This window comes from Dufourea novaeangliae, unplaced genomic scaffold (assembly GCF_001272555.1).
Source record: "Dufourea novaeangliae isolate 0120121106 unplaced genomic scaffold, ASM127255v1 scaffold49, whole genome shotgun sequence".
Lineage (NCBI taxonomy): Eukaryota > Metazoa > Arthropoda > Insecta > Hymenoptera > Halictidae > Dufourea > Dufourea novaeangliae.
Window position 1 is genome coordinate 1,484,053 of NW_015373928.1, and position 12,111 is coordinate 1,496,163.

At 51.6% G+C, this 12,111-nt stretch overlaps 1 protein-coding gene across 1 annotated transcript in view; it reads right to left on the bottom strand.

Moving 5' to 3' along the window:
* Window positions 1–316: 316 nt before the first annotated feature.
* LOC107195103 (steroid receptor seven-up, isoforms B/C) overlaps window positions 317–12,111 on the bottom strand; it is a 55,654-nt gene continuing 43,859 nt past the window's right edge. The window contains exon 4 of the mRNA XM_015584879.1: window positions 317–591. Coding sequence (XP_015440365.1) covers window positions 317–591 — 275 coding nt within the window. The remainder of the gene's footprint in view (window positions 592–12,111) is intronic.

Here is a 12,111-nt window from a genome sequence, read left to right on the forward strand (position 1 = left end):
AATCAGAAAATAGTTGCCGTGAGTTCTTGTCCCGGATTTGACGATTGATTCGCGGGATCGTCGATGATTACGATCATCGGCCGCGACGCATCGCGGAGCGATCTCGACCGGCGAATGATATTTCCGCGTGGTCGGGCGACCGATACCGATACCACCAAGTGGAAGAGTGCAACGTACTGCCGCTCGATTTCGGTTCCGAACGAACGCCTCGAACGTTTTCGCTCGACGATCGAAGCTATCCGTAACTCGGTTGGACCACGGAACGAGACGGGAAGCGACAGTATTACGCGGAAGCTAGCTGTCGCCAAATAGAATGTCACATCGTGGACATGTACGGCCAGTTGAAGCTGCTGCCGCTCAATAACATGTCCCTGATCAGCGTCTCGATCGGCGTTTTCCCGACCAATCGGACAAAGAACAGCTGCTCGATCACTTGCGACGACACCGTCCTCAGCGACGGTAACCGAAGAAGCAGCTTCCCGAACCTCGTCGGTTGATTCGGGTATTGTGTCCTGCAGTACTCCTCCAAAGCGCACTGCGACTTCTCCTGAAGGGACTCGATATGCGCCACGTCCGACAAGCCACACGCATCTGAAACAAAAATTGTAAAGTTTGTTACTCGGCTCGATAGTTCTCCCTTTAGCCGTACGGCCGAAAGGAACGTACGGATATTGGGACGAGAAAATAAACGCGATACTGAAACACGCCGATGTCTCTCCGAGTCGTTCCGGCAACCTGAAAGGTGTTGAAAAACGTTTCGTACACGTAACACGATTTATAGATCACCCATTTAGACGTCCCCGTGTTCCGGATGGACGGTTTTGATTCGTAATCAAGGTTCGCGAAAAGGTTCGCGAAAAGGCCGGATCATTTTAAGGGACGGACGGGGTGGTTGCTGCGAGAATCGCCCTCGGGCGGGCAGACACGCAGTCGAATGAAACTCGACTCGCCTCCACTCGCCTCCACTCTCCGCTCTCTTCTGCTCGGGGAGCCATTGGAATGCGTGCCAACTAGAGAGACGCTGCCCGTGCAAATGTCGGACTAATCACGCGGGATGTCCCTCGATTTCACCCTTCCGCGCGAAACCTTCCGCCTTCCTTCGTTTTGCTCCTCGTCATTGTTTTGCCATCCCCGTCGAGGATAATGCGCCATCACCCCGCTTCCTCGTCGGCAACGCGCCCGAGACGTTACCCGCTACGCGCGAAATAACCACCGAGATACTATCCCAGCATCTCCCTGCGAGAGACGTATCGTTCGTTCAATCTTCCTATCATTTTCTCGTGTAATTATCTTGTCAAAGGTTTCAAATTCGCGGCTATTCTGCTCCCGATTCCGTGGTTCGTTCATACTCGAAAAATAATAATGTCCTCTAGACGATCGACGAAACTTCCTCTCCAGACCCGTCCACCCCGCGTGGACAGCTCGACGTCCCTTCTAGGAATGCAAATCGCATTATTTCCACGCGTACGCGTAATGGCCCATTACGCGCACGTGGCGGCCGCAAAGGAATTCGACGATAGCTTCTATCGCGTCGGCTCCGACGCAACTAAATAGATAGATGCCGTCTGCGTCCTCGTCTCGATGGCTGTCGACGCGAGGATTTTTCATTGGCCGGTTCGATCGTTCGGAGAAGAGAGCATGCATTAGTTTCGTTTACCATCGACTCAGGGGTTCAATTAAAGCAAACCGCAAGGAATCCGCCAACGCGCGACCAATAAACAAACCGTCGGATTGGCTCTCCGATGTCGTCAGCGCCAATTCACCGCATCAATTCGAATAATGCCGTTGAGTGGCGTTTCTACTCCTCGACCCCCTTTCGTCTCTCCTCTTTCCCCTTCGCCACTCGATCGATCACGATTTCTCCTACCCTGTTCCGTCGTTACGTCCCGTTTCGTCCCGTTCCGCGCGCGTTAACCGGCTAAATACCCTGGCGCCTCGCTGACCAGCGTGTCATCGTAGAGTGACCGATTTTAAAATTCAAAGTCTCGGCGAAGCGGAAACGATTCCCGATCGCGCGATCCCTCATCGAACTCCTCGATCGAGGTCTCCCAGTTTTCGTATCCCATGGTGTGGTAACCAGTCGTAGGTAGATACTTACACACTTAGCATAATACTGATATTATGCGCTCACTTAATATCACTACCTTAGAACATAGAAGGATTGTCCTTGACCTAACCTATTTTCATAAAATACTCAACGGGCAAATATACTGTCCGAATATACTTGCGATTATTAACATCAATGCTCCGATGAGAACGATTAGACACCCTCCAACATTCACACCGTTACTATATACCTCTAGATTTGATCATACCGACGTTATCACCAGATTATCAAACTTGGCTAATAAATTCTCCAACACCATAAATTTCTTTGGCAACTCTACTTCATTTTTCAAATCAAATGTACAGAAAGCTCTCCGAGGCGGTTTAGACATTTAAGCAACTTGTAAGGTTAATTATATATACTGCGACATGTGACCTATGTAAACAACTTATAGAAACAATGGGGCCAACCCGTTTATAAATAAATAAATAAATAAATAAATAATACGTTCTAGGAAATCACGTTCGAAACGAGACCAGCTTGCGTATACTATCTCGAATAGTTGTGTACCTACAACTATATCTATATATCGCGATGTATTCGTGTATGAACAATTTCAACGTACAGTTCCCTAAACCTGCATTACTCGTTCTCGACCGAATACGAGAGTACGTCGTTCGATCCGATAAAAGTCACAACGCGACTGGGCCCATGCAGGGAGAAACGAACGTAAGATAGTCCGGCGATGCGAGACAAGAGAGACAAGAAAGGAATGGGGGTGATGCGGTATGGCCTGGCGTGAAGGAGCAGAGGAGCGAGAGAAAGAAAGAAAGAAAGAACGAACGAACGAACGAAGAGAGGAGAAAGACGGTGGCGGGGATTCTTTCATGCCCTTCGGAAACGTCATATAGCTGTCGGGTGCCGCGGAGGCAATATTTCACGCCGGTAGGTCTCTGCCCGTCCTCTTGCCCCTCCGGCCTCTTCCTCCTTCCTTCCTTCCAACACTTTTCAAGGAGTTTTTACGGAGTCTCTCGATCTTTAATCACAGCTCGACCTTCCATTGTCGGTGACGTCACCTCCGACTTCGAAAGGGTGTTCGGGGGATGCTTTGTGTCGAGCAGCGCCGATCCCTCTCCGCGTCGTTTGTCTCCTCCGGCCGCCTTCCACGAATGTACGTACGTATGTATGGATGTACGCGCGTGTAACCGAAACGCGACGCGACGGGTCGACGAATCGTCGTACAGTTTCACGAGTCGTCTCGTGCTCGGGGCCAGAATCGTTTTATCGATTCGCGAAACCCTCGGATTATCGCGAGAGGACGCAACCTAAGCCGCGCGTAATACGGAACGGTTGATCTCGTCTCGAGACAAGTTTTCGTCGTCGAAGCACACGAATCCGATATCCACGCTGCGACGAAAATTTTCGACGAGCCAGCAATAAGGGACAGACTCGCGATTCGAGGGCAAGGGTAAGTGTACGCGTTCGAGGAGTGACTGGCGTATCGAAGGAAATTCCAAACGAACGAACGAACGCGATACGTCCGATAGAGCGACGATAAAACTCGCGTTGTTCGATCGGAGTTTTCTTCCCGACACGGCGGGACGCTTAATTACCGAACTTGGATCGCTCGAGTATTCCTCGACGTTTCTCGAAATGGTAATTACGTGTTTGATGTACGCGTTGGCGCCTCCGACTTCCTCCTGAACGACGGACGAGACAACGATCCGGACAACGCCGAACAATCGTGTTTCCCGTAGATGCGTGATGTAAAAACGAGGATCGTTTCAACCCGATCGGTTAAAGAATTCTGTTTCTCGCGAGTTAAAGACCGAAAAGACCCGAGAGATAAGCGATTATGGAATACAAAGCGGAAAGCGAAGAACGGAAGCAGACGGTTTCTCGATGAATAATGGGGGCGAGAGACCATACGGCGATACGGCGATGAGGCGCCAGTATATACATACAGAGAGATGGGGCGCGAGCAAAGATTATCATAACAAGGCTCGTATTTGGAGACGCGACGCCACGTCCCTATCGCCGGTACGCATCGAGACAACGCGACACGCATTTAATCGACGTGCGTGCCCCCGTAGTTGCTACCTACAGCAACACCTATAAGCGGACCGTTTAGGATCTATATTGTCATGTTAACGACAACGATGCCAATCCCATTAGGGTATTCGGTTTAGGCGTCGAACCTTCGGACCCGACAACATCGACCCGGACAACCGGCCAACCATCGGGGCCCGAACCCTTTCTTTCACCTTTCCCTTTCTTTGTCTCGTTTGTTTTCCCCTCTGTGGGCGTTCGATCGCGCCTTCCAATCCCTTCTCTAGTTTTCTCACCTCGGTCGTCGTTTCCACGGAAACAAAGATTTATCATCGATTCGAGTACCGATCGATTTTCGGCCGAAAAACAACCCGAGACACGGACTATAGCCCGGAAAAACGTTCCGAGGACTCTCGACGAAAGCGCGCTCTACTCGTTCACCGGAAGAGAATCCTAGGGAAGAGAAGCCGCGAGAACCCTCTCGGACGGATTATGACACGCGGAAAGTTCACGACCTTTTGTCTGGCGTTACCCTCGATGGGCAGAGACCGGGGGTAATCCTCTAACCGGGCCGTTACGCCGTTGTTGACATTTAGCCCCCGCGGCTGCTCTGGAAACCGGTCCACGGTGTTACGCGCGGTGCGACCACCGGAGAGAAGGATCGACCGGATTCTCGAGAAGGAAAGAGACGACTCGAAACGAGTCGACCCACCATCGTCTCTACTATTCTTCCATATCGCGGGAACGGTCACGGACGGATAAAGAGATGGAACGGGAGGGGGGCATAGAAAGAGAGAGAGAGAGAGAGAGAGAGGAGCAGAGGAAGAGGAACTGGAATAGGAACAGGAAGAGGAGGAGGGGCGCCACGGGAGAAAAAAAAACTTGACCTTCGCGGTACCTGCCCAGATCTACCTGCGAACACGGCAGCGACCGAAACGCGAGAGGGGAGACCGGTCGGATAGGCGTTGATGTTCGAACGAGTCCGACGAAAGTAATAACGGAGACTGTCGAAGCGAACGAGGGAAGCATGATCAGACGCGGAATATCTTGCGAGCTAGTTTTCCAGAGACACAGTCTATCGATACGATACGGTGTGCGCGACGCGCAAACTTTTCTCAGTTTCATCTATCGTTCCTATGCTCTACGTACACCTGGCCTTTTCACCCTCGGAACTTTTTCTCGCTTCGACGCGTCGATGATCTCCCCTAAACTTTTGACCTTTCCTGGGTGTTCGTCCCTCCGATTCGTCGGTCGCGCGTGGACTCTCGTTGCCGCGGCACGTGGAAACCGCGTGTGATGAACGTACACCTGGTAATCCGTGCGCTTGCGGTATATGTATTCTTTGGTGCAGAATTACTCGATGTTTGGAGCGTTGCGTATGCTTTCTCGCTTGGACGCGAAACGAAAGCGCGGCGAAACGACGAACCAAGAGCTGAGGACGGTTGAGTTCCGACCCACGAGAGCTCGGCGCAGACTCTGCTCTCCGCACCGGATTAATGGCATTTCGTTGTCGACGTTCTCGTTGAACCGCTATCGACGCTTTCGATCGAAATGTCCGAAAACCTTCGTCGTTTACGAAAAACGTCGAGTCCTATCACCTTCCCGTCCGGACTATTCGCGAAAATATCGAAAAGACCGAACGAAACCGTCGAGGTGGCTTTAAAATTTTTAAAAACCAAGAAGGTCGAATTCGTTGCGGCACGCCGTTGCACCTGTTACCGCGAGACTATGAGGGAACGCAGACTGATTCAGTGAATTCGAGAAGTAATTCTGGCGCGCGCCACCGTGTCGCTTCGTTTCAACGGCGAATCCTCAATAAATTCTCTGATTACCGTAAACAATGCGACAACAATGCCCCGGCCATTAATCGATCGAGCGCGTGCGATTTTGCGCCGCAATTAATTGCTGTGATGCGCCACGGCAGGGCTTTACGAGTTTTCGATCGGTCCTTGGGTCCTTCGAGCTGGATCACGGTTGTGTTTCCGTCGTATCGTATCGTATCGTATCGAACAACGGTGCATGATCGTCCCGTTGAGGAGAGTCTTCTCTCGAAGCAGGATTTCGGAGAGCGGAGAAAGAGAGAGGGAGAGAGAATGCGCGAGAATGAGAGGAGAGGGGAAGGGAGGTAGACGATAGACGACACGGTGCGCGGTGGATCGCGTGGGCGCGTAATATATTCTTGGGATAGACAATGTGCCGAGCACGTGGGCTATAGAAGCCAAGTCGACCGGACCCGGGGCCCCATAATGAAGCGTTGACGCGAGCATAAAACGAGCGCCGCTCGAGACAATGGAGTGATTGAGCGCGGGTAACGCCAAAGGGTTGCCCGCCGTCAACCCCGGGGTGAAAATGTCAGTAACCAAATGTCAGGCCTCGCCTCCGGCGCGCTCTACAACCATTCTCGTTCCCGCGCGACCTCTTCCTCCCCCTCCTCTTTTGCTCGCCTCTTTTCTCGCTTCTCCGTCGTGCTACCCTCGTTTTCTTCCGGGTCTGTTCGTTTCGAGTCGCGTCGAATCACGTCGCCTCACCTCGCATCCTTTTTGTCCGTTTCATATCGTCTTTTCGTCTCTTTCCAATTCGGAGGATCGTTGTTCGAGCTTCGCGAATCTAATCGTTTCGAGAGTTCGCGTTTCTTTATCGCGAAACAAGACAACGCGGTCTTGATGATCTGGTCGTCCGGTGAAATCGAGTTTGTCGCCTCGCGGCGCAGACTCCAATTTTAAAGACTCCTTCGCCACTTCCGGTAGTCGTCAAAGCGAGAGGGAGGGTGTTCCAAGGGAGCTGGGGGATGGATGCAACGAAAACGTAAACGTCGCGGAGATACTTTGCCGCGACAAAGGGTTGTCCACCCTCACCCTCGGTTCCGGCCTCGTTCTCGAGAAAAGATGACTCGCGGGAAAATAAGGCGACACCGAAACGGCCGCGACGTCCTCCCGAAATACATACTTTATAGCCAGGAAGCATCTCTTCGTCGCGTCGCGAATCAGAAATTGCTTTCGTCGCGAGAGTAATGGCATTTTCGGCACAACGGATCGACGGAAACGAGAACATTCCCGAGCGGTTCTTTGACGCGTCGCGGAACGGGTTAAGTGGGTTTCGCTCGCGCGGCCCGGCGTGGTGTTTCGTGTCTGCTTCTTCGCTTCCTCCACACTCTCTTTCTCCTCTATCCATCAACGATAGTTCACGCGTTCCACGAACAACGATCCGTGCAGAATTTTCACGACTATACCGAGTGGACGAACGAATCGTATCCGAACTTTCCTTTCGCAGTATCGAAAAACCTTTTTCCAAGAACGGTTCTGGGTGTGTTAAATGTATCGTAGAGAGAACAAGTATCGTTAGTCCGTTCCACGTTACCGATCTACTCGTCTAGTCTTTACGAGCTGTTTTCCGGTTTGCCGCCGATCTATCGCGGTCTCGACAAAAAGAAAGGAAAATTAAAACGAATAGAAGGGCTAATTCGTTGCTTTCATTCCGTTTCCACGATCGTTCGAAAGAATTAATAGAACCCCGTGTAGGTACGTGTATCGGGAGTAATTCGCGATTCGTGTGTAGCCGAGCGTGCAAAGAGCTCGGCGCTCGCAACGAAACGCGACGGGTAGTCACGAGTAATGACTAGAAAACCAGTTCCGTCCCGGCGAGATGTTGCACGATTCTGTTCGGTCTGCCGTGTATAGGTAATACTCGACGCGGCGCGGCAGTGTGCGAGCGGTGAATCGTAACCTACCGTAACCCACCGCGGGACCACCACTCCCGATGCAATGCCGCGCGCCATGGCGGCGCGATCGCCCGATCGTTCTCGAATTAACCTAACCGGACTCGTTCGTAAAACGGTCGATTTCTTCGTCTCGGCCGACGAGGAGCATCGAATCCCCAAAACTTTTCTTCTCGCGAATTTGCGATCGACTCGTCCCACACTGTTGCTCGACGAACAAGAGACCAGTGGTAAATGTGCAATCGGTTGGGATTTGCGAGGTATCGATCGGAATTCTGGGACGGAGACTCGAGTCTGTGGCGATAATAGGCTTCCGGGGACGATTAGAGAACGATGACGAAATCAACGCGACGAGAACCTGTCGCGGAGACTCGAGTTACGATAAACTACCGGTGGGTATACAACGTATACGTATCTATAGGTAGCGTACGTCATGTACGGTCGTAGTAGTGTGGAATACCACACCAAAGAACCTCGAACACTCTGTGTGAGTCGGGTGGCAAATCGAACGGGAATGAGAAGAATCTTTACATATCTATGTAGGAGCGTTGGAAAAATGAGAGAGGGTCCAAAAGCGGGATTCGAACTCACGACCCCCGGCGCCGAAAGCAGAGATTCTACGCACTGCTCCACGGAACTCTCCTATTTTCGAAAAATGTTATTTGCTCCTTTGTTGGGTATGGAGTTCCCGATCCCAGATCTATCTACAAGTGAATCCCAGGAAATAATTTTCGATCGTTGCGAAAGAAAAGTTTCGTTTGCTTTTTTAACGGAGAAGGTTGTTCGGTAACCGATCTTGTAGACGCGATGATCCCAGTCGGTACTACCGCACGTCAAACTCGAAGAATGGACAAGCAACGGAAAAGACGGAAAGAAAGGGGCGCGACGAGTGTAGGTGACGCGCGAGTTTCGCCGGAAAAGATTAAAGGTGGAAGAATCTCTCCGTGTTTGCACCGCGATAAATCGAACCGGGCGTCGCTTCGAGAGACGGGTTTCCTTCCAACCTCTACGGTGTCTCTCCATGTCGGTTCCGCCCATCGGTGATTTATAGAGGCGAAAGATATATCGGCCGCGCGAGCACCCAGCACACGCACCACCTACTACCAAGGACATCCGAAACGCGTAAGGAGAGACAGAGGGGTTGGAAAGAGGGTCGATCGAGCGGAGATACCCAAGGTAAAATTCGCGCGACCCATTAACGCAACGCCTATCCTTCCTGCTACTCGACACTCCGCGCACATCGACCAAAGCAACGGAAAGAGAACGTTTCGAACGCGACAACGAGAACACGGCCGAGAGAAGATGCGCCTCGAATTCCATGGATAAAGCCTGGAAGCAGCTGGCTTTCGGTAGAAGCCTGAGTCCGTATTCGAGAAACGGTTCGCGCGACCCGTCGACCGTTTACCCAAAAGAATGAAAGACGTTCGTTTCTCCAGTTTGCTGGGATAAACTTTTGGGAAGACAGCGAACAAGGGATTGAGAGATCGAGGGACGATGGGAAGGGGCGGGCTCGTACAAGTTTCCATGGACGCCCGGTAACGCGATAGATTGGACGTAATTAGGGACTTAATAAAATTCGCTGGCAATCTAAGAGGAAGCACGCCGCCCCGGGGAGGATTCGTTCCGCGGAGAGCGGAGAGAACGGAGAGCAGCGGGCCTGGTTACTCGTAACAAACCGCAGACACCCTGACCGCCCTCGAGCGAAGCGTGTGCGCGCGTCATTCACGCAGACCGCGATATAACCTAATAGAATTATTTTCCAAGTACGAGGGGTCGTGGCTCCCCCAGGAAGCGACAGCAGCCGCAACAGCAGGGGTCGCAACCTAGCGGCATAAGGGATGTCGCTCCGTGCTCCGATATACCCTCTGCTCCCTCGCCACTTTGCTCGTTCCGTGGTTTTACGGGTTGGGATGATAACGACCACCGAGCGCATAAATAATGTCGAATCCAGGAGTTTTCCGCGAATTTTCGTTCGTTTTTCTCGCGAAGAACCGCTGGCGCGACGCGGCACTGACAGTCGACCACACTCGGCTCGGGTACGAAGAACGCTACGAGCTACGAGTACTCGATCGCGAGCGTTAACGGTCGTTACGACCATCGTAACGGCGCACCGCACCGCGCCGCGCCGCGATTTCCTCGGGGCGACTAGTTACCGCGAATGATCGTGCACCTTTTACTTCTCGGTCACCATCTGTTCCGCGTCACCTGCGATATCGCGTGGTTTTTTCGATGTGCGTCTTTTTTTTCGACGCGATAACGCGAACTGGTAGCTGCGATTCTCATGGAATTTCGTGCGAGACATATTTTAATAATGCAAACAAAACACTAGGTTCTTCTTTCCGTCACAGTAAGGGTTTCACAAGTCCTATTACTTTTGAAACACTTTATAATTCTCTAGTCTTATCATGTCTTGAATATGCAAGTATTAATTAGTTAATAAGTTAATAGAACGCGAACGTAGTACAAATTTCTTAGATTTGTATTTCGTTTACTTGGATACCTAATGCGATTACTTCCGAAGTGATATGAAGTTTACAGACCCCTTGGACCCGAATATGTAATTGTGTAAATATGCGCCAACAATATGTGTAATGTTAATTGCGATTAAGTCTAATTCTATTATAACATGTTCTTTCTATCATTTGAACGTATCATTGGACGAATGTGCGTCCACCTCAATAAACTATTGTTATTTTAACGATGTATCGTAATTTGCGTTGCTGGTTGATCCTAAACGCTCCGAAATTTGTCGTTCGATGCATCGGTCTCGCTCGTCTTCCTCCCCTGGCGCGGCACACCGTAAACGACAGATCGGAGCCGCGATGTCGTATAATCGTCGAGTTAAGCGTTTCACCTTCCAACGGGCAGCTTTTGCGGCCGGTGTTCAACGCCGCCGATTACGCGTGCTTCGTGGCTTTTTTTACGAGCGATTCATTTCGTCCCCGGACGAAACTGCGCCGATACCGAAATACCACGACTACTTCGCGAGAAGGCGTCGACTCTGCGATACCGCGGAGCCTATTAAGGTTTTTTCTCTTTCTGCCGGTGGTCTACGATCGGAACGAAACGGCCGAAACGCCGCTCTTCAACCAGGGAACGCACAAGATCGAGAAGGACGAGACACTCTCTCTCTCTCTCTCTCTCTCTCTCTCTGCGTCTGTCTCGCGTACGCAGGCTAGCTCGCATCGAAGACGAGGTGAATAAGTATCGCGAGAGGGAAATCGTTGGAGCGTTCTTCGCCGATCGGCTTAAGCAACGGCGAGGGTCATCGACGCGGTGCTATTCCGCGTTCTACACGGTAATGGTAACGGTATTGGCAATAGGCAGCGCTCCTTCTTTATGCCGTTCTTCCCCCACTTCCCCCTCGTTCTATCTCTCTCTTTCTCTCTTGTTCCTCATTGCGCGTCTTTTCCCGCTCGAGGAACTTCGAAAGTAATCTCGATTATCGCGCGGCGTACTTACACGTTTCGTGCGAGAGGCAAGGGGAGTTAATCTCGCCGGACACGGCGAGCCAGTGCGAAACGATACCGACTATCGGCAAGCTTTTTACACGAAAATCCGAGTGCACGGAAATCTTTTTACTCCGCCCATCGCTTCTTCGAGGCGTTACGACCGCGGCGAAATTTCGTGTTCACCAGCGCAAAATCTTCGGACGAACGCGTACGAGTTTCTGTCGCGAGCGATCCGCGTACGAACAGGGATGACTCGTTTGAAAGAGCAGGAAGAGCAAGAGCTGAAGCGAGAGCGTGCGCTTGCTCCTATCGAGCCGGCCCGGTCGTAATTACGCGTCAATTTTTCCGATGGCTCGCGCGCTCCTCGTATCTCGTTTTTCTTTCTACTCGTTCCAGCCACTCGTTCGCGTTTATCTCTGTTTCTATCCCGTTCCTCCGGTCTACTTATCCTTCTCTAACTATTATTAGCGGTAATGCATGCCATTAGCGTCAAGGTTCGTGCGCGAGAACGAGGAGTCTCTCTCTCGACATACTCGAGAGAATCCGTGGTTTTATAAGTTGCGCGTGCATCGGCCTGTCTACTCGACTGCTCGAACCCAGGTCGGCTTGCCGACCGTTCGGTCGATCTTTCACCGACGATCGTTTGTTCGAGCCGAGCCGAGGCTGCTCCACCTGGGCCCGCCCGCACACCCGCGAGAATTCTCTTCGTCGACCTCTGCTACTAACAGACGACGAGAGAAGAGAACGCAAACATTTTTTTCCTCGTCTTTCTTCTTCTCTTTCGTTCGCGCGAGGCTAGTGTACGCGTAGCGAACCCTGTCTGTGTTCCAGTCTGCAAATACCATCGA